The sequence below is a fragment of the Beta vulgaris genome, chromosome 5 (genome assembly GCF_026745355.1).
Source record: "Beta vulgaris subsp. vulgaris cultivar EL10 chromosome 5, EL10.2, whole genome shotgun sequence".
NCBI classification, from domain to species: domain Eukaryota; kingdom Viridiplantae; phylum Streptophyta; class Magnoliopsida; order Caryophyllales; family Amaranthaceae; genus Beta; species Beta vulgaris.
In genome coordinates this window covers 24,996,077-25,017,417 of record NC_079206.1, presented here as the reverse complement: position 1 = coordinate 25,017,417, position 21,341 = coordinate 24,996,077, and the positions used below count along the sequence as shown (strand labels likewise).

Here is a 21,341-nt window from a genome sequence, read left to right as displayed (position 1 = left end):
AATTACAATATTTTGCAATAATAATTATAATTACATTATTTTATTATTTATTTGTATTATGTCTATTATTTTATTATTCATATTAGAATTTTTGCTTTTCTACTAGTGTTTTATAAAATCAAAACAAGACTATTAGATATATTAGTGGTGAAAGTTATATATAAATAGTAAATTTTTTTGTTAAATTAATTATCATGAGAGATAATTAATAATCATTATTTTTTAAAGGACGAATTATAATAATTATTACTCCATATAAAAAATTTAGGGGTAGTATTTACGTTAGTGGTAATATTTATGTTATTAATGATCAATTTTTTTGTCTAATAAGGTCAAATAAGTTTCAATCAGGTCCAATAAGGTCTAATAAGTTTCAATCAGGTCCAATAAAGTCTAATAAGTTTCAATCAGGGCCAATAAGGTCTAATAAGTTTAAATAAGGTCAATAAGTTCCAACAAGGTCCAATAAGTTCCAATCAGGTTCAATCAGGTCCAATAAGTTGAATCAGGTCCAATCAGGTTTAATAAGTTCCAATAAGTTCAGTTCAGGTTCAATAAGTTCAGTTCAGATAAGGTCCAATAAGTTCAGGTCCAATAAGTTGAATAGAACGCACCCTTAATATAAAAGAACACGAACGTTTTTCAATAACTTTTCTACTTTAAAATTAAAGAACGTGTAAATATATATTTATAAAAGAACAAATGTTATAATGAAAAGAACATATAGTAAATGAACATCTACATTTAAGGTGAAAGAAGATTTAAGGAAACAAATAACAATAATTTTTTAAAATTATAGACTCTAAAAATGATAAAACGATGTAGTTTAGAAAAGGGTGTACCATGCTCTACATGCACTTGGGTGCATGTACTTATTTGTGGGTTTCATCAAGGACGCGAATTGTTGGAGAAAGTAGGACGGCGTTTAGTGCCTCAGGTATTTATTTAGTTACTCCCTCGGTCTAGAGATGTTAATTCAGTTAACCAGTTTAATTCTGTTTCAAACCAAACAGTTCAGTTGATTTCATTTCAGTTAATTCAGTTCGTTTTTCTCAACTTAATTGATTTAGCTTAAACTTTTTTCGATTCCACTTTCAATCCATACCATCAATTCAATTTTCAGTTTAATTCAATTCAGTTTACAATTATCTTTTGGTTTGACCCATACAGTTTCGGTTCAAACAATTGACTATTTACCTATTAATATTAGTTAAACAAATATTTTTCAGTTCGGATTTTTCAGTTGATTTCAGTTTCACCTAGGTGAAATTTGATACTAGTTATGCCATAATCCATATGCTTCTTTTTATTTGATTCCTATCGCGTTTCAGGTTAAATGATTAACCACACCGGGTAATTTGAACTCGCTTTTATCATTCTGGTTGAAATTATCAAAACCAGTGATACCATCAAGAGACGTGTCTATATTTGTGTACAAAAACGCGATTGAAAGTTGCTATGTTTAATGTGAAATTATTGTATTTTACAGGTTAAACATTTGGTTGATGATCAAAATTTCTAATTAATATTTTCAATTGCATAATTATTGCATCTTTGTGTGCTGATTATGATTACATTAGGAATACTAAAATCTACATTGATTTGTATGATAACTTGTAACGTTACTATGTAACACAATTATTCCTTGGATTTTTCAATATGTATATTGACTTGTAACTGTTGATGATGGATTGATAATTGATGGTGATTAAGTGATGATACTTGATAATGATGAATGATCATAATTGGCGATGATGATGATTAAAGTTAGTGTAAGTAGGTAATCATTAGGCTCAACCAAATTAGCGATTTAATGTATAGATCAATGTATTGCGTTATGAGTATATATTAGTGTATAGATGAATTGATTGCGTTTTGATTATAGATTAGCGTATAAACACAAGATCGTACGAGTATATATTAGTCAATGTATAGTGATTAATCATTAGGCTAATTGTCTTCAAGTGTATAATGCATTTCGAAACTAAAAACATCTACTTAAATGATTCCAATTACTTAAAGTATGGAAAATGCGTGAGAGTAGAGAGAAGATATAGTTAACTAAATCACCGGAATAAAAAAGAATGAATAATTCTGCACACTTTAGTTGAGGAGAGAGAAATATTGTTTTGTGAAGTGAGATGGATAATGCCTTTGATAATGACGGAAAGTGCGGTTTCTCGTGCCTCACAAGAGAAAGTAACTTTTTGACCCTTGAAGATAAAATCAGCCCACATATTTCCCTCTTAAATCGCGTCTAATTTAAACAAAAGAAAGTACGAAGAAACGACTTTTTGGGAAACACTTCCCTTCTATCTAAACACACTCGTGAGATATCAACATCTTTCATGTTTTTTATTGGCAACGAAAGATAATAAAATATCAAAAATGTGTCTTATAAACCAGAAAAAACAAGTAGATAATGTTTTGAGAAAGAGTTGACATATATCTACTCCACATTCATATTTACTTATTGGGCTTATTTTTCCTAAAATTGGTCAAAGAAGTTGAATAGGCATCAATTCCAACCAAAGTTAAAAGTTCGAAATTTTCATTATTAACCATAATTTATTTTTTTTAACAACAAAAATGCTCAGTAGCCACCAAGTCATTTAGGTCCTAAAAAAGTAAAAAAAAAAAAAAAAAAACAATGAAATGAATGTATCTTGGAAAAAAAAAAAAGCACCAAAGTGTTAAGATTTAAGATGTGAATGGAACACCAAAGTGAATTTGAATACCTAGACACAGGGCTAACAATCAGGTTGGGTTGAGTCGATTTCAGGTTGACTTGATTTATATTTCAGGTCACTTACTCTTAACCCAAACCCTACCAGATTCTAATTTCAGGTTGAAAATCATAACCCAACCCAACCTTACTGATTTCGAAACCAACCCAAAATGACCTGAAATGAAAATCAACTATACACACTAAGTTATGAAAGTATAAAATAATGACTTGAAACGAAATTTAGGTGATCCAAGAAATGGGCTTGGCCCAATACAAATAAGAATAACAAAAGATAGGTGATATATGAAAGTCTGCTTAACTTCAAGCTGACACAACTTGAAAATAATCCGACTTTTGAATTAGGTTATTCGGTTTATTTTATGTTCAAAAAGTCAATCCAGACCTAACCCTTTGTATTATGGATTGGGTTGACCCATTTTTTATTTTACATCAAAAATCTCAACCCAAACCCGTAATTTTCAAGTCAGTTTCATATCGAGTTATCAAGTTGGGTAAACATTTGCCTCCAAACTAAATAAAAGAATTAAGAATCTTATTTCTAAACCACTCGAGCCATCTAACTTTTCTTCTTTAAGTTGCTTCTTTGGGCTCATAACCGTACCAACAAGGTTCAATCAATATCTCTCTTCATAGCGGCATTAAACAATTATAAGAATATCTTATCTCCATATAGGAGCATCCAAAAAAAATCAGAACTTACACCATAATTCTATAACTTATTAGACCATATTGCCCGTGTATATCACGGTTATATTTATAAAGATATATTTTACATTTATGATTATGCATCATCCAAGCTATCCTAAGAAGTATTGACCAAAATTATTCAAGACAAAGTCAGGATGTAGCTAATCTATAGACTTCTTGCGCTCCTATGGCATGTTCATGATCACCACGCCACTCCCACCATTGCTCTATGTCATGCTTTTGCCAACTTTACTCCTACACTTGAAAAGGAGTCGGGCCAATTTTTTCAACTCTGCAATTTCGGAGTGCAAAAACTCGCAACACCCAAAAGAATCGAATACAAACAGCAAGCGCATCACCTAATATTTCTAAGAACAAAACCACCATTCAATATCACAACCGTTTCACGATTTCTTCATTTGCACGTTTATAATATGTCATTCTACGGATGACATTTAATGCCTCTTCAGTATCCTGCTTCTTGAGCGCTCCTGCAAATCTTTCAGACCACTGTTTCAACTTCTCTTGTACCTGGACCAATATGGTAACATATTATTAGGGAAAATGAAAACTCCATATATACCATAAAGCCGACATAATCAAACTAGCGATATCTGCAACTTTGTGTTATACTTTCCATATGTTATCACTCATGAATTTATACCAGTCGAACAATTAAGCCATCTAGTAGCAGAGGGACGGAGAATACACAATATATTCTCAATTTTTCCTTTCCAGAGCTCTCGTTTCAAGATAGCAGATCAGCCGGCCACAGTAATTTGAAAAAATGTAACAAGAAACACAATTTCAGAATTAAAATTCTCAAACCTCATGCTGGATATGTTTCAATGCCTGAGAATCAGGAGCTTCTTCAACAGATTCTCGAAGCTCCATAATCTGAAATGATAAAAAAGTTCACCTATTTAGCCAAGCATACAAAATTAGCAATGATTTGGAAATAAAACTAGTTATTAGGCCCGGGCTATGCCCCGAGTAAGAAAAAATTTCATTTATTAATATAATATTTTATGATAATAACACTAAATACAACTTAGCCTAGTGGTTAAAACTTTAGTATATGTACTTGAGAACTCAAGATCAAACCCTATACTATGCAATTTCTTAATTTTTTGATTGTACATGGATTACATGAACTAAAACTCCCAAGGGAGGGCGCCACGTGGCACAGTTTCTTGTTTTCGCACGCCTTTTAATATATTTGTATAGACTAGCAAACAAGAAAGCACTTTAATACTAGTCCCAAATGTTCTGAAATTTTCTAAAAATGCCCTTATATTTTCGACTTCTGTATGTAGCAGACGATGACATTATTATTCCACTCTGTGCCCCAATATCGTTAACTTAGTGACTTTTCAATCATCTTCTCGCAAAAGTCGCTAATATTTCGTTGACTAAACCCCTAAATATATACCAACTAGGGAACTACCATAAGGATGATACTAGATAATTAGTGGGTAAAAAGAAATTCGTATTTCATAACCCATCAATTGAATAGACATAAATCTTTCAAAGATTGGAAAGAACTGGGTTAGTTTGCTTATCAATTATATATTAATATTATCCACTGTAAAGAGATCAGCTGTCTGAAAAAGAAAAGAAGATCCCTATATGAACAGTAATCATATTAAAACGACACTGTAAATGAAAGCGAAAGAAAAGATGACCATAGTCCACTCCATCATAAAAAAGGTCTAAAGCAAGGAGTACCAAATGTAATCTCCTTTCAACTTTTCTCCAATCTCCATACAGATTCATATAGTACATCGGTAACATTCATGCTAAACATTAAATCATCACGAAGTGCAAATTACATAATGACATTTGACCAGCTGAAACCTTGACAATTTTTATTAGCTGATGTTATTAACAGATCTCCTGTCCCTTCTGTTTTTAATCCTAATTGTAGCATCTAGTAAATGTTGTATTATCTGTAACCCAGAAAGTGAGGCTTTTCATTTTCTCTGATTAAAAAAAAAAAAAGTCCCATCAACCTACCAGCATAGACGAACTTCTAAAACATCAGTTCAAGGGGAAAACATTGCTACAAGTATTCAGTTGGTTCTTTCTGGTCCAATGGTCCCAAATTAAATTAGTGTAGACATGCAACACAGTCCTGCAACAGATTACTTTACCATGCATATTCCAGTAGCAAATATGGTTAGTTTCTGTGAGGTACTGAACTACTGATGAAGGTATGACAAGTTACACAGCATATATGATGCCATAAATTGTCTAAATATCTCACCTCAGCTAGCAACTCTGGATCTGAAACAGTCTGCTCTTCATCAACATGCACACCCCGTAGCTTCATCTGCCAAGGTAAAGTGCACTGAATATCAATTTCGCCTTAAATGAGGTCTGATGAATGATGATGAAGATCTAACAGGAGGACAAATCAGAATCATAAGTAACTTGTCAGTCAACACTAAAAGAATACAAAACAATACATTTGACACCATGTATATTAATCCAGTCCCCAGTGGGTAAATTTCAATGCGAATTTCACAATAGCCAAAAGCAAAATCGTTGACTATTTTACACTCAACCTCGGACAGTCTATTTATAATTTTATATGAGTTGAATAATAGATAAGTCAATTTCAATCACATATTGGCAGTCCTCACCTTCCCACGGTGCAGACATTTGTCTAAGTAGGATATTAAGATAGCGGCCATATAAATTCTTGAATAGTTTCTATGCTCCCTGCTCCTCTTATATTAGAGTCTGATAAATGATGAGGTAGTAGATAACTGATAAATTGTCCAACAGAAATGGAATTTGATATTAAAGATCTTTGCAGATCTTGCCTGTAGAATTAATGCAATAATTTTGGGAAATACTGAGAGTACCAACAGCCAGAAGGTTTAGCAGCTGAGGCCAGTGCCAAAGACATTTTTGCTATTGAAGTAACATCTCAATTACATTTATGAAATAAAAACCCCTACCATACGCGTGTTTCACATCATCTCTAACCAGCCACAAAATGGTATTTCAAGAATGATATACAGACTTGTGGGTCTCAAAGTGGCTAATGTCTTCACCATTGCAGCTTAAGGCTCTAGGCCTTCATGGTTATTCAATTGGTTTTGCAGCACTAACCCCAAAATAATGGAACAACCATTCAAGATCCTAAACAAGCAAGAAGATGTTCTAGGGTTTCAGCCATACTTTTGTATCTTCTTCTACGGCAGCTAGTGTATACGTAGTTAAGCTACATACATAACCTGCAAATTAACACTCGCTTATCACCAAAGCACATCTATTCACATTTTTAAACCTGCGCACATTCTTTCACATCCATATGCATCAAGATCGAAATCGCATATCCCATTCAAAAGGAACTACATCACACAATATCGTTGCAAAACTTACTATTGTAGCACATCATCTCGACAAGTATAGAATGATGTCGCCAAACTTCATTGATCTTAAGTGTTTCACATAGTCAAGTAATTACTAAAAGAGAACATGAAAAAGCTATGCAAAAAAAAACAGTTTTGAAACAAATATATTAGGAACTAGTTCGGTACACATGACCTTCATCGTCACTAGATTCTCTAACCCTGCTATAATTACTCTTCTTACTCTAGATCTACTTCCTCGTTGACTTCATATTCAGGGTTTAGTTGTGGAGAATTGCTTTGCACTTCATAACCTCAGATGAGTTGTTATGCTCTGGAGCACTTCTTTGACTTGCGGGTACAAGATCATACCCTAAAACTCTCACAACATTCATCACAGATTCATGGCATGCTGTAAGTATTTCATATTAAGAAGCCATCGTCCCTCATAGGAATATCTTGTAGGTTCTCCGTTCACCAAAATGATACAATAGCTTCTCTTACATTCACCAAGTGGAACCTTAGTAGGAAGTCTTCTGATGAACATGTGTGCTTGGCCTTCCAGAGCGTGCAAGTTGGTGACATGGGAAGGTCGTTGAAAAGATTATTCTCAATAGACATTATAAGATGTGCACATATGCAGAAATATGCTAACTCCCAAAACGTATGAGATCTGCATAAGGCGAGAAGCATAATTTTGTATATGTACATCAGTACATCATCTCAATATGTCCATCCAGATTTACTAAACTTACCGCTTAAACAATCTTCCTAATAACAATGACTTTAATATTCTCAAAAATCAAGCACACATTCTCATTAGAGCACTCCATACTGAGGTATCATTTCGAGAATCTAAGTGAAGGTATAGTAATGCAGTGGTGCATGGAAAATCTAATCATTTTTGAGAAATCACTCTTCCAACATTCATTAATACAAAAAATACAGCTTTTGTGTTGATGACATTTGTTCCGTGCTGGAAGTGACTATTGATCAAGATCACATTGTTGGAGTACCCTAGAGGCCTAGACTCAGCTACCAGATGTTACACTAACTTGTCTTTGTTTATTTACAATTAAGTGGTAGGTCGGTCAATCAACTTGCAGTTTCAAGGTCTAAAAAGACCAACCTCAAGGCACTCATAGAGGTAAAGCCCAAAGATCTAAATAAGCCTCTTCACAATTGTCTATGTAAGGCCACATACAGCTAACCTCCCTTACCCAGCCCTAGATGAGAAACTCACTGACAGTATTTAATTGAGTTTGCTACACTAAGCTAAGCATCCCAAAGAAGAAATACATATAGCATTGACAAATGTGGTCCAACATACATAATCACAGCCCCGAAATAAAAAGCCTGACTATATCTCAAGGAAACAGAAAACGCAAAGACCAAGTTGTACTCACAAGGTATATAGCTCTGGACAAGGAATTTCTTAGCGTCTTGTATGCATCAATAACTCGAGCAGATTGCTCAGCAGCATACTCCTTTTCGCTCTAGTTACACACGGCAAGAATTAGCCAACTTACAAGGACAAGACGTGTTCCCAAACATACTAATAACATATAAAAACAAACCTCAGACTTCGAATGAACTAGATCAGGATGTAATTTTTTCTGCCAGTCTTTATACATCCCCTCCAAATTACTCTCGTCAATGTCAAATATCTGCTCCCTGTGACATTCCAAACAAGTAAAACTTCAGGACTTTAGGTAGTCTCAGTTCTTTTTAAGGGCAAACAGGTAGTCTCATACTACGTAGCACAGAACCTCTGGACCTAAGGTTTACTCGTTCTCCAAACATCTCCGTTCTAGAACTCTAGACTACTGAGATTTCCCCATGCTTCGTCCCGAAATTCTAGACTACTTGTGCTAAAGAAGCTAGAGATATCACAATTGCAATTATGTGATTTTTCTAAAAATCACATAATTGCAATTGTAATATGCTTCACATATCTCAGTGATGAATTGTTAGCTTCTCTTCTTTTCATGCTACATAGGTCTCATGCAATAATCCATATCCATAGTATGATTATACATTTTAGCTTTAAGTTCTTATAACATTTAAACACTTTGCTGAAGTATACTATCACAACAGGATCAACATTTATCACAGCGAAAATAATATGTTGCCTCATGTTTCCTTTCTAATATGGCAAACATATTATCTCGACAAAGTCCAAGTTAATCACCTTGATTTGCAAATCAAGGGGTAAAAATTGTAAAAAAAGGTGTGGAAATGGATGCGATATACTTCCTTTATTTATTTTTTTTAGTTGATACACTTCTTATATTCACACCATCACCAATGCATTACTTTGATCAATAATATCTTTAAGGGTTTTTCTACGTAGTGTCCGTGTTCTACAAAATTCCACGATGTACCCTACCTTTTTGAACTTTCCACATTGTATCCCTGATATAACTAAACGTTATGCAATATGCCCTTGTATAAAATACTAACCAGTAGATTCTAGGACTTTCTTACCATGTGGGTATAGGATAGGATTTTTAAGCCTTGTTAATTGAGTAAAGTTTTGGGTATGATCCTGAGAAATTGAAGGTTGAGTGGGGTTCGGGGTACGATCTTCAATTAGTAAGGGCATTTTGTGTAACATTTAAAAAGCTTATGGATGCAATTTGAAAAGTTCAAAAAGGTCGCGTACAACGTGGAATTTCGTCAAGCACACCGCACTACATAGGAAAACCCTATATTCAATAACGCATAGCGAGAAACTATAAAAAGATATTATGAAAATCTACATAAAGATTAATCAAACAAGATCCCACCTAACTATGTTATCTCTTATACGTAAGGACTAACGTATGGGACAAGATCAGTTAATAAATAGTGGTTAGTGGTCACTATATGCAAGTGTAGAAACTTAAAAAAACGGAGGACCTATTATATACCTTTATCTATGTGACTACATAACTGTGAAATATTAGTGCATATCTGTTGATGTTGTTTAAACTTTTACCCTTGGTTTACATAAAATGCAAATCACCATGATGAAATCATAGGTCATAAATGCTACAAATTGGAACTCCTATAGCCCAAAATTCATTCTACATATAGAAAATCCTTGTGCAACTGACTATGGAAAATAATCCATGCAAATAGGAAATATTGTCACTTAAAATTGCATGAATTAGAAGTTCACAAAACCAGCAAATTAGAATAGAAACTGTAAGCTAAATTTCCAACACAGAAAAAACAGATTAAAACATAATCTAATTTCAAAAATAACCTCTGCAGTCTGCATTACTAGTGGAAGAGAAGAAAAAGATGAGAGAGAAAACTTACAAGCCAAAAATACGAAAGTAATCAATTGAAGGATCAACGGGTTGAATGCAGCGACAATTATTGCAAACGAGAAAGAGGTCTGACGTTGTCGCAGATGAATTGCAGTTCCAGCATCGTCGAAGCTCGGAATTTGAAAAAGATTGGGAGCAAAAAAGCTTGGATGATTGATTGGGAAAAGTATGGAGAAAATTATGAGGAAGAGAGGTGGGGGAAAAAGAAGAGAGAGACTGAGTGTGGTAATGGAAGGTATTAGGAGAAACGGAAGAGATGGATCGAAGTTCTGTGCGGGAGAAAACTGAGAATCGACGACATAGGACTTTGACGGTTTTCATCATATTATCTTGCAATGTTGAAGCCAATAGGCAATAGGTACTTTCTGGTTTCTAGCAGGTGTTACTTAACCTGAGTGAGTATCAAGTTTTCGCCTTCTGCCCTCTGGGTATAATGTGTGCATTGTGCTCCTAGGAGTAGAGTTCTCAGTTTGGTTAATGAACTGATGGTTAAACTAAAATGAATTGAAATTTGAACTGAATTAAACTAAACTGGGAGTAACTGTAACTGAAATCAACTGAAAAATGATGAACTCAAACTGAAATAAACTGTAAATGGAAAACTAAAACTGAACTACAACTGAACTGAAACAAACCGTATGCTATGAATCAACATAGCTTAGATACCAATAAATGCATAAATTGAGGAAGAAGATGAAGATTTGATTGATAAACTGAAAATTACAGAAATTAAAGATAGATTGCCAAGTATTCGAGTGACTTGACACACTCCCAAATGAACTCTTAAAAGCTCCCTAATATTCTCAACAATTTTCAACATCCTTTCTTCTCTCTAATTAACCCTATATATAGAGTAATTTTCTTAACAACACTACCTAGCTTATTCCCTAAGCTACTCATTAAGATAATACCTAAATTACCCTTACCCTAAAATATCAGTTCATAGCATTACCGGCCGCCCAAACTTCCACCTTGTCCTCAAGGTGGATAGTAATTGGCGCTGAATTCCCGGCCTCTACAGCAGTTGACATTGTTTTGTTGAAAATTGATGCCCGGCTTCCATTGCCATTCAAGCTCCTCATTGGTGAGTGTTGTAGGTAAATGAAAGTTGTCATGGAAGAGAATAAAGTTATGGTTGAGGTGGGAGGAAAAGATGGAAACGTAATTTTGAATTTGATGCGGGAAAGCTGGGTTTGTTGGTTTGGGTGTGGAAATATAAGCTGGAGGGGTGAGTTTAGTTTTAGATGCAAGGCTTTCAAAAATGGGTTTGTAATATGGTGGCAGATTGGGCTTAAGGGAAGGAAAATGGGAAATGAAAAACTGGGAAGAGAGATTGGGTTTGGACTGAGTAAAATTAGAGAGGTAAATGGGTTTCAGAATTGGTGGGGGGAAAGTGGGTTTAGACTTATTGAGCCCATTAAAAAACCTGTCATCAGAAGTTGAATAATAAATGGGTTTGATATGAAAGGGTCCACTTTCAGGCCTTGTCTCATTCATTAAAGTAGGGTGTGCTTTTTGACTGAAGGAATAAGGCATATGCCTTTTTGGTGTGCTGTCACTTGCTTTTAGCAATTGTACAAAAAAGCCCTTACTTGTTTCTTCCCTAATTGGCTTCTTCTCCAAGCCAACCATGCTCCTATTACGCTCATCTTCTGAAGAGTTCTGCAACAAGACCCAATGTAAGCGCCACCATTCTTCACCACCAGAATCTTCGCCGGACAAGAAATCTAAACCTTCGTTGGTAGTTTTTTTCCGGCAAATCTCCTCTAACTCGCCACCCTACAGTAGCAGCTTCACCTCCTCTCACGTAACTACCACAATCGCCACCACCACCGGAGAAACCTGGACCACCACCTGACCCGCAACCTACACTTCTTCCTTCGTTTTGTCTTCCTCCTTTTCGCCTACTAGTGACTCCACTTGTCCCACTATCTGATCTACCACCGGCATGACCTCCTTGACCACCGCCTAAAGCACCTTTCCCAGATCCGTTTCTCATAGGCTCTTCTTCTACTCCAATTTCTTCTTCATGTGTGTAACAGCCCGTTTTCCCGAGCTGCTAGGTAAGCACACTTAAGATTAACTAATCACAATCAATGCTTAGTAAGCCTCGAATTAAACATTTACTCGCAGCGGAAACATAACCTACAAAACCATCCTGAACCTGTGGGTTATTGGCCCACAAAGCAAAATCCTTTATATAAGCCTTCAATTACACCGATATCTCGACTAATATTCCCAAATATTATACAATGAAATATATCAGAGAACTATTCCATAATTGACTATCTAAAATACAAACTCAATTCATAAGCTACGACGACATCTTTATCTTGCTTCACTTCAGAATCCTGAGCTTACAACACCAAACCTGCAACAATGTTTGACTCTGCCACCTACCAAGTGACAGGCCACAGAAATGACAACACCATCAGCAAAGCTGAGTACACACTGTGTAATAGAAAATACAAGTTTAGGTGTATTTTGAAAACCAACACATAGTTATAGTAGCAGATAATCACACTCAACTTAGTTGATATATTTTCACAAAATCAGATCGTTCGGCATGAACGCGAGTGGAGAGGGGTACCACGCAGTACCAGCTGTCTCCAAACTATTGAGGGTCGTCACCCAGCCTTTTATTGTTATGCTTGCAAGACTACCCGGACATGTCCTATAACGCCAGGAATTCGCCCTCCTGGAAGGCAACAGCTAGGGACTCTACCCGCCCTAACTCGGGGTGCCTATTCATGCCTCACTTTCATATTTATAAAATAAGATATTTAATGATTCATACTTGAATCCTCAATACTCATAACATAACACCATATTCGACCTTATCTGGTCTTAACTCATATCCGAATCATTTCCTCATTATCATACCAAATCATATTTTGAGAAATATAGTATTTTCGAACGATTTCGATAATTGAACAAAATGATACTTTTATAACAATCCAATAGCAATTCACAACTAACTCATAGAGATGTATCTATAATCATGGCCATTACCACAAACTATATGATATCCAAAATTCAATATAAGCCCACGGGAGCATTTAAATATATTTTGCTGAACCCAAAGGTTACCTCAACTCTATAACAATTATACGAAACCTCCAAGCATCATAACTTGATTTCCCATATCATCTTGAATTATATACTTCTAATAGCCATTCTCCAACAACCATCTCACGATAACATCAATAATCAATAACCAAACTTAAACTAATTCCCAATTCACAAATTTCAACCTTTAACATTCTAATTTCCTTAATCCTTAATTAATATCTATAACTTCGATGATATTAGCTACATCGACTTGCATCCCAATTCATAATCAAATTCCAAATTATATAACTAAACAAACTAAACATAACTCACAACTGTACCTAAATCAAGCACCTAATTGTGCTACCAACAATTATATTGAGAATATAAAGCTAGCTCGACTCGTAAATAAACCTCAATAAACTGATTTCTATGTTGCACTCAAATCCTTAACCAATATATCAATTCCAACATTATAATCTCCTTCATAATTCCGAATGATACTCCATTCCAAAATCATCCTCCAATAATCACCTCATAACAATAACAATAATCAACAACCAATCTTAACTATTCTAATTATCTTCTTCTAACGCAACCATTATGCTAATAAAACTGAATCCCCAAATAGAAATTAATGAAGTCATTCCCATAACTCATAACTCGACTTCATACATATCAACTCCAACTACAATAATTATAACAGTTTCCCAATTCTAAGATTAGGACTTCCCTCGCATCATCAACAACGACTATCCAATAAGAACGATACAACAACAACAATAGGCAACAGCTTCACAACAACTCCACACAACCACAATGACAGAACAACAATAACCCAACAACACTACTACAACACAGCAACAACAACAATAGCAACTCCACAACAACTTCACCACAACCACCACAACAACTCCACCTTAATCATCATAATTACTCCACAAGTCCATGTACTAAACACATTCCATTAAGAATCATAATCGTAATGACTTAGTGTATAAGTGTTGTTTAGGTCAAATGAAACATCTCTAATGAACCTTAGCATGTATATCCATGTTAACATACTCAATATACAATAATAAATACACATCATAAGTAAATTCATTTCATAACATGCTTTACACTAGAAAGAAACAATCACCTAACTATAGGTATGGAAATCTCTAGGGTAAAACCAAACTAAGTGTGTACCTTAACTAAGGATGCTTAAAGCCACGAAATTCCTTAATCCATTGGTTAACTACTCCTAAGCTTCCCCTGAATGTATAAAATGCTAAAGATTAGTTTCAACAACTTATAGATATGAAAAACTAAGCTTAAATACAAGAGGTGTAAACTGTTGAACTTACACAACTTATGTGATCTTTCAGCAAGGTTTTCTATATGAGTTTAAGGTCTAAAGATTGGAACCAAAGCTTGAACTACTTTGTATGGATGTCTAGAAGAGTTCTATGTAAAGAAAAGTGGGTGTCCAAGAGGAAGAAATAAGAGAAAAGAGACGAAAATCCAGAACAGGCTTTTATAGTCTGTTCTGGCGGTACCCCTGGGAGAGGGAAACCTCTTCTGGGCAAGGTCGGTTTCTTGGCGTTTTTGGTGATTCTTGCTTGAGGTGTTAGCCTAAGGTGTTGGCTTTCATGCATAAAAAGTTCTTTGAGAGATCGACACTTAAGTAGCTGCTAAGCAGCTTTCTTTGAGGATAGGTCTGAGCTGTAATTTCAGCTGGCCAGGTTTTACTATGTAAGCAATTTACCTTATTAGCCACGTAATTCTTGGGCATAAATGACCATTTTAACCTTAAGACATCCCAAGATGTCATATATCAAGTTTGGTTGGGTTCTGAGCTCGGATTCAATCCCAAATGGCTCTTTAACTGGAAGTTCATCGCTACCCGATAAAACAATCTCCAAACGATTTTCATAATCTTAATGTTTAAGGCTCTCAAGGACTTTCTCACTTATCTATTGGTTTCCAAAGCCTTATTAGCCAATAAAATGATGGTTCTTATCTTCTTTGACCTTTCTTAACCATTAAGAATAATGATGCTTATCCACAAGCTTTCTTAACCATTAAGAATGATGATGCTTATCCACAAGCTTTCTTAACCACTAAGAATGATGATGCTTATCCATAAGCTTTTAAATAAAGGTTCGTAAAAACAGGGCTATTACAATGTGGTTGTGGAAAGTCATTGGTGGTTGTTTTCACCGCCTGTTTCCTACTCTCTGGTCTGGTTCGAGGGTTGCTCAACAATGGTTTCCCATTAATTTCTCCTCCTACCGCAACAGTGAAGCCACCTAAATAAGCACCAGACCCACGGTTTAAGCCCTTAACTATTTCAAACCCTTGACTAACACTCACGTTTAACAACTTCTTTTCCTCTGGTTGAACGGCGTTCGTTTTCTCCACCACCTTTCCTTTCTCTAGATCTGATTGCCATGAAATCGTCATTGTCGAACCAAAATATCGCCACACGAGGGCCTTCAGCTCTTTCCACTCATGGAACGGTCGTCGTCGGTGTTCCCATTCGAACCACCGATGCGCGTCTCCCACAAGAGTCATGGTGGCAGCCTTTAATTTCGCCGACTCATCCAACTGGAAAAAATGGAAGATGTCCTCCAATTCCATGATCCAACCTTCAGGGTTCCTTCCATTGAACTCTGGAAGTTGAAGCTCTCTTCGGATCCTCCTTTCTTCTTCGAGATCTGAAAATCCTCGATCTCTCTTGTGTGTGATGTATGCGAACTCCTCATTGATCCACATTTGCATCTGTTTTGCTACAGTTCTTCCGGCGACCTCCATTGCAGAATTTTTTTTTTTTATTTTTGAAAAACTTGAAAAATCAACACTCTAATCTCCTAGAATTGTTCTGCTCTGATACCATTTGCTATGAATCAACATAGCTTAGATACCAATAAATGCATAAATTGAGGAAGAAGATGAAGATTTGATTGATAAACTGAAAATTACAGAAATTAAAGATAGATTGCCAAGTATTCGAGTGACTTGACACACTCCCAAATGAACTCTTAAAAGCTCCCTAATATTCTCAACAATTTTCAACATCCTTTCTTCTCTCTAATTAACCCTATATATAGAGTAATTTTCTTAACAACACTACCTAGCTTATTCCCTAAGCTACTCATTAAGATAATACCTAAATTACCCTTACCCTAAAATATCAGTTCATAGCACCGTAACTGAAAATAACCGTGAAAAACTGAAAAGTTGATTGATCAACTGAACTGAATTGAATATGTAGCTAAATTAACTGAAAGAATTTTAAACTGAAATTGTTTTAAACTGATTTCTAACTGTATCTGAACTGAATTCACACATTACCCAAATTCAGGATAGTACTCCAATTTACATACAAATTTTAACATGATAATTTTTTATTAGTACTTGAATTTATAACATATAACTTAATTTCTTGATAAGTTTCAACTATGTCAAGTACTCAAGTTTAGTGGCGTATCCAGGATTTCACCAGCGTGGGTTCGGAATTAACGAGATGTTAAATAAAAAAAAGACCAATTTAAATTGCTTAAAAATAAAATACGTCAATTCAAGTTTATAATTACAACCAATAAATACGAGAATAACTACTTAAATTACATTAAAAATACTAAAAAATCATTCTACGAGTTTTCATATTTTGACATCACTAAATTATCATTCAATAGTTGATCACCCATCCTAATTTGACATTACTATATTATACTCTAAATCTCTAATGTCAACAAAGTAAACTTCAATAACCAATAAGCATTACCCAAAATCCAAATTTAACTTCAATAACAATAGTAAATTCACCCAACAAAATTGAAACTTGAGAGTCTCAATTAATCTCATAGCAATCAATAATTTCAATTCATTCAAGCATTCCAATAATTTAGTTTGTAAATAACCATCAATCCAAGCATTACTTAATTGCTAAATGAATTGGTAAATGAAAATTTAAGCAAAGAAATTAGCCAATTACCTAAACAAATTCGAGTAGAGGCTAAAGAAGACTGAAGAGGAGAAATGAGAAATACGTCCGTGCGAGTATGCCACGGCCAGCGGGCCACCTGTCGTCGGAGTGCGAGAGGTGAAAGCCTGTTTGTGCGTTTGTTGAGTGGAGTTAAACCCTAGGTTTTGTAAAAAGTGAGAAGAGAGAATTAGAGAAAATTCTGAGAAATGGTTTAGGTTATTGGGCTCGAACTTGGGAAGCGTAATGGCTAAGCAGATTTCTAAAGTTTCACACGCGGAACCACTGAGCTGTTGTTGATCTATCTTTATTTAATACACGCTTCCTTTCTGTTCACCTATTTTTATTGTTTTTTTTTCAGAATTTTTTTTCTTCTTTCCAAAGTTTTGAACCCACGCTATATACTCAAGTTCATTCGTTTTATACTCCAAATTCAATTTAAATTCTACTCTAACTTTATGATATACTTTCACTTTAGTGATGTTAGAAATAGATTTGACATCAACCTGACTTGAACCTGGTTCGACTTGTGAGAGTCAGTTCCTAAACCTGACATGAGATTACCCATACCTCACCAGCACCTAACAAGTTCAAATTCTGACATGACCACACAGACCTGCATTCAAATCCGAACCTGACCGTATCTCAATAAGATATTAATCAAAACCTGACTAAACCCAATAAATATCCGGTTTAACCCAATTTATTTACAATTGATCCTAAATTCAACTAGAATTTGATTGAACTAGCTAAAGTCATTTCAATATGTTATTTTTTCTTTGTGTAACATTTTAGTTGATATATTTTAGTCACCAATATGTCCCAAACAAATGGTATATTAGAAGATCCACAATACTTAGATTACAGAAGAAAAAAGGAAGCATATTTTTGAACATATAATATTTTTGAAAAATTGTTGTATATTATGTAAGTATATTAGTATATAAATGTAGGATTCAACTTTTGACCCACGAATTCATACGGTGCTAGTTTATTGAGAGAATGTTTAAAGATCAAATAAACATTAAAAATTCACCTTTTGATTTCAAATTAAGTAAAAGAAAAGTATTGTATATTATGTGATATTTACATAATCACAAAATTGGAAAAAAAGCATTTTGTTTTTCTTTCTAAAAAGAGGTTATTTTTTGGGGCTTTATCTACTGTTTTTATTTTTGGATAACATGCAAAAAATTTCATACAACAAATTCGAATTTCTAATTCCACATAAATATAATAGTGAACAATGATATGTTTTTGAGGTCACCAAGACACAAAATAGTATAATTATATGATTATATCATACTCCACAACAAAATTATACTTGATGTTCAAGATGTGCACAAAGATCAGAGTTTGATCACACTATCAAATATACAATTTTCCCATAAACAAAAATGTAATTACATTTACAATTCATGATTCACTCAATTTTCATGTCAACGTAATAATAGAGTCACAGCAACTCATCGACAGCAGTTTACTGTTGAACAAAGTTCAAAAATAGTCATCAAAAAAGTAATTATAAAAGTGAACAAACTAAAACCTAATAGTAAAGCTAAATAAAAGAATCGAAAAATGAAAACGAAAATAAAATAACAAACATAAACTAACCCCAAAATTGAAAATTTTAATTTTCATTCTCGTAAAACGAACCCTAAATTGTAAATTCTAAAAGAAATTATATATCCACACACATGTTCACATATAAATCAAAAATGTCATAAAATTGTTAACGAAGATGAAAAAAACCCATAAAACTGAAAAGAATCGAGAAATTGATAAACGAAAACAAAAATTGAAAGAACAAACATAAACGAAACGAAACAAGAAAAGAAAAAACCAAAAATTGAAAAACGAAAACAAAAATGAAATAACATAAACTAACCTGAATCACAGTTAGGGTTTCATAGATGAGGGGGGAGGCGATCTAAGAGATGGGCTGGCGCGGCGTTAGGCTCGGGCTGTGTGGAGGTCTACAGGCGAGCTATGGGACAGTGAAGGAGAAGCCACCAGGCGAGGGCGTCGAAGAGGAGAGAAACACGAGGAGTTGGGGTTTCTGTTCTTGTGAGGTTTGAGGAAGAAATCTTAGAGGATCGGTCGTCGAGGGAGGCAGAAGAGAATTTTTTTTTTTTTTTTTGATTGGATAATTAAGTCAGCCCAAGGCTAACCCCTACCAAGGCTACTAGCCTGGTAGGAACTACCAGCACATTGGCTGGTAATGCATGCAAAGCATCGGAGGCAGAAGAGAAATGTTTGAGGTAAACTTCTTTTATACCTAATGATGTTAGGCTTTGTTTGGTTGACAAAATAAATCATGAGACGTGCAAATTCCTAGAAAGTAGAAGTATATGAAGTTGTTTTGTTGACAAAATCATGGGAATTTGCGCTTCTTAGGAAGTTCTACTTCCTCCAAAATGGAGGAAGTTACTTACCTAGGCCCCCCTAGGTAAGTAGAGCTTCCCATAGGAAGTTCTACTTCCCATAGGAAGTTCTTAGGAATTTCAAATACATGGAAAAAATAACTTCCTAAGAAGTAGACTTCCTATATACAATCAAACAAGGCCTTACGGTTTTCAAATTTAATCTCATCTGTTGTATCGAAATCATCAACGGTTGAGATCAAATTTCATATTTTTTTTCTTTCCTCTTTTATGTTTCAATATACAATTAATGGTCAGATTTTAATCCTTCTCAAATCAATGGTTCTAATTCATGATTTTTTTTTTGATAGGCAAGTGAGATCAGTATATTCCAAACATCCAACGCCAATTATAAATTATCAATCCTTGATTGAACAAGGACCAAAGCAAACACCACTATTTACAAAGATTCAATCTACATTTTATCACTAACATTAACTTTCTTTGGCATATACCCTATACCTTTGTACTTCACTATACTTTTAATTTGCTTTACAGTATATTCTATACTATGTACCTTTCCAAGCGATACCACCTCATTTCTAGCATGCCAGACAAAGTATACCATCTGCCCTGATCTTTTAAAATGTGACCCCCTTCTTCTCCTGACTAGCCATTCAATGACTCTCTGCATATTCGTAGTTTGAGTAGTCACACCACACCACTTTTTGATTTGCTCAAAACACGTTTTGCTAAAGTGACAGTCAAAGAAAAGGTGATTGTGATCCTAATCATATTCCTCACACAGAGGACAAAGGTCATCCTCACACACACCATGCTTGTGTAATCTGTCCTTGGTCTTTCGACAACCAACAACAAAATTGGTGCTTAGGAACACCACTTGTACTCCAGATAACAGAACACCAGTGGTTTATTTCATGTTACCCAGTGTACTTTCGATACACCTTTTGAATTGAATAATTGATGTATTTGTCCTGCAGAATAATGCACTTTTATCTTTTCCTTGACAGAGCATATTTGCCGCTAGTGTTCTTGGGAACATGTTCCCACGAAGTATCATGCTTAATATATACATCATGCACCTACTTCACCCAGAGATTGTCACTCTTATTCTCAACAACCCACACATACTTTTGCAAGGCTTTAATATTCTATAAATGAACATTCCTCACTCCTAGGCCTCCAGCTTTTAAAGATGTGCACACCTTGGACCACTTGACATACCCAACCTTGTTACTATAATACTCCTCTGACCATAAGAAAGCCCTACATACCCTTTCAATCTCATGAAGCACCTGTCTGGGTAAAACAAAAACCTGAGCCCAGTAGGAATGAATGCTAATCAACACATAATTAATTAGTTGTAGTAGTCTACTAGCAAAAGAGATGTCCCTGGTGCTCCAAAGTCATATTTTGGCCACCATTTTTTCAAGTAAACCCTCACAATCAGCAACATTAATTCTCCTTGAGTAAATTGGCACCCCCAAGTATTTGAAAGGACATTGACCTCTAACAAAACCAGATCTGTCAAAACTCTCTATATATCATCCTCCCTCATACCACTACAATATATGGCAGACTTCTGTTCATTAGCTTGTAAACCATAAGTTTCAGAAAATAGCTTATATCTCCTGAGAATCACATGAATGGATGTGAACTCCCCTTTGCAGCATAGGAGCAGATCATCAGCAAAACAAAGATGAGTTAATTACATTGATGTACATTTTTGGATCACTAACTCTCTTCAGAATTCTGAATAAATATTCCATACATACTACAAATAAAAGAGGAGACAAGGAATCCCCTTGTCTAATACCTCTT

General features: G+C 34.8%; 1 protein-coding gene across 6 annotated transcripts; it reads right to left on the bottom strand.

The window, feature by feature from the left end:
- Window positions 1–3,358: 3,358 nt before the first annotated feature.
- On the bottom strand, window positions 3,359–19,259 carry LOC104893185 (iron-sulfur cluster co-chaperone protein HscB homolog). 6 transcript variants are annotated; one of them, XM_010679275.4, is made up of 8 exons: window positions 19,025–19,259; window positions 17,149–17,296; window positions 10,105–10,565; window positions 8,376–8,472; window positions 8,205–8,294; window positions 5,703–5,768; window positions 4,265–4,333; window positions 3,359–3,967 (listed from the first exon to the last, which is right to left on the bottom strand). In XM_010679275.4, the coding sequence occupies exons 3-8, from the start codon at window positions 10,437–10,439 to the stop codon at window positions 3,830–3,832; spliced, it is 795 nt and encodes a 264-aa protein (XP_010677577.1). In that variant the 5' UTR covers window positions 10,440–10,565; window positions 17,149–17,296; window positions 19,025–19,259; the 3' UTR covers window positions 3,359–3,829. The 6 variants fall into 6 exon arrangements, with proteins under 6 accessions (XP_010677577.1, XP_048500641.1, XP_048500642.1 ...); XM_048644684.2 differs by lacking the exon at window positions 4,265–4,333; XM_048644685.2 differs by lacking the exon at window positions 8,205–8,294.
- Between the last annotated feature and the right edge of the window lie 2,082 nt (window positions 19,260–21,341).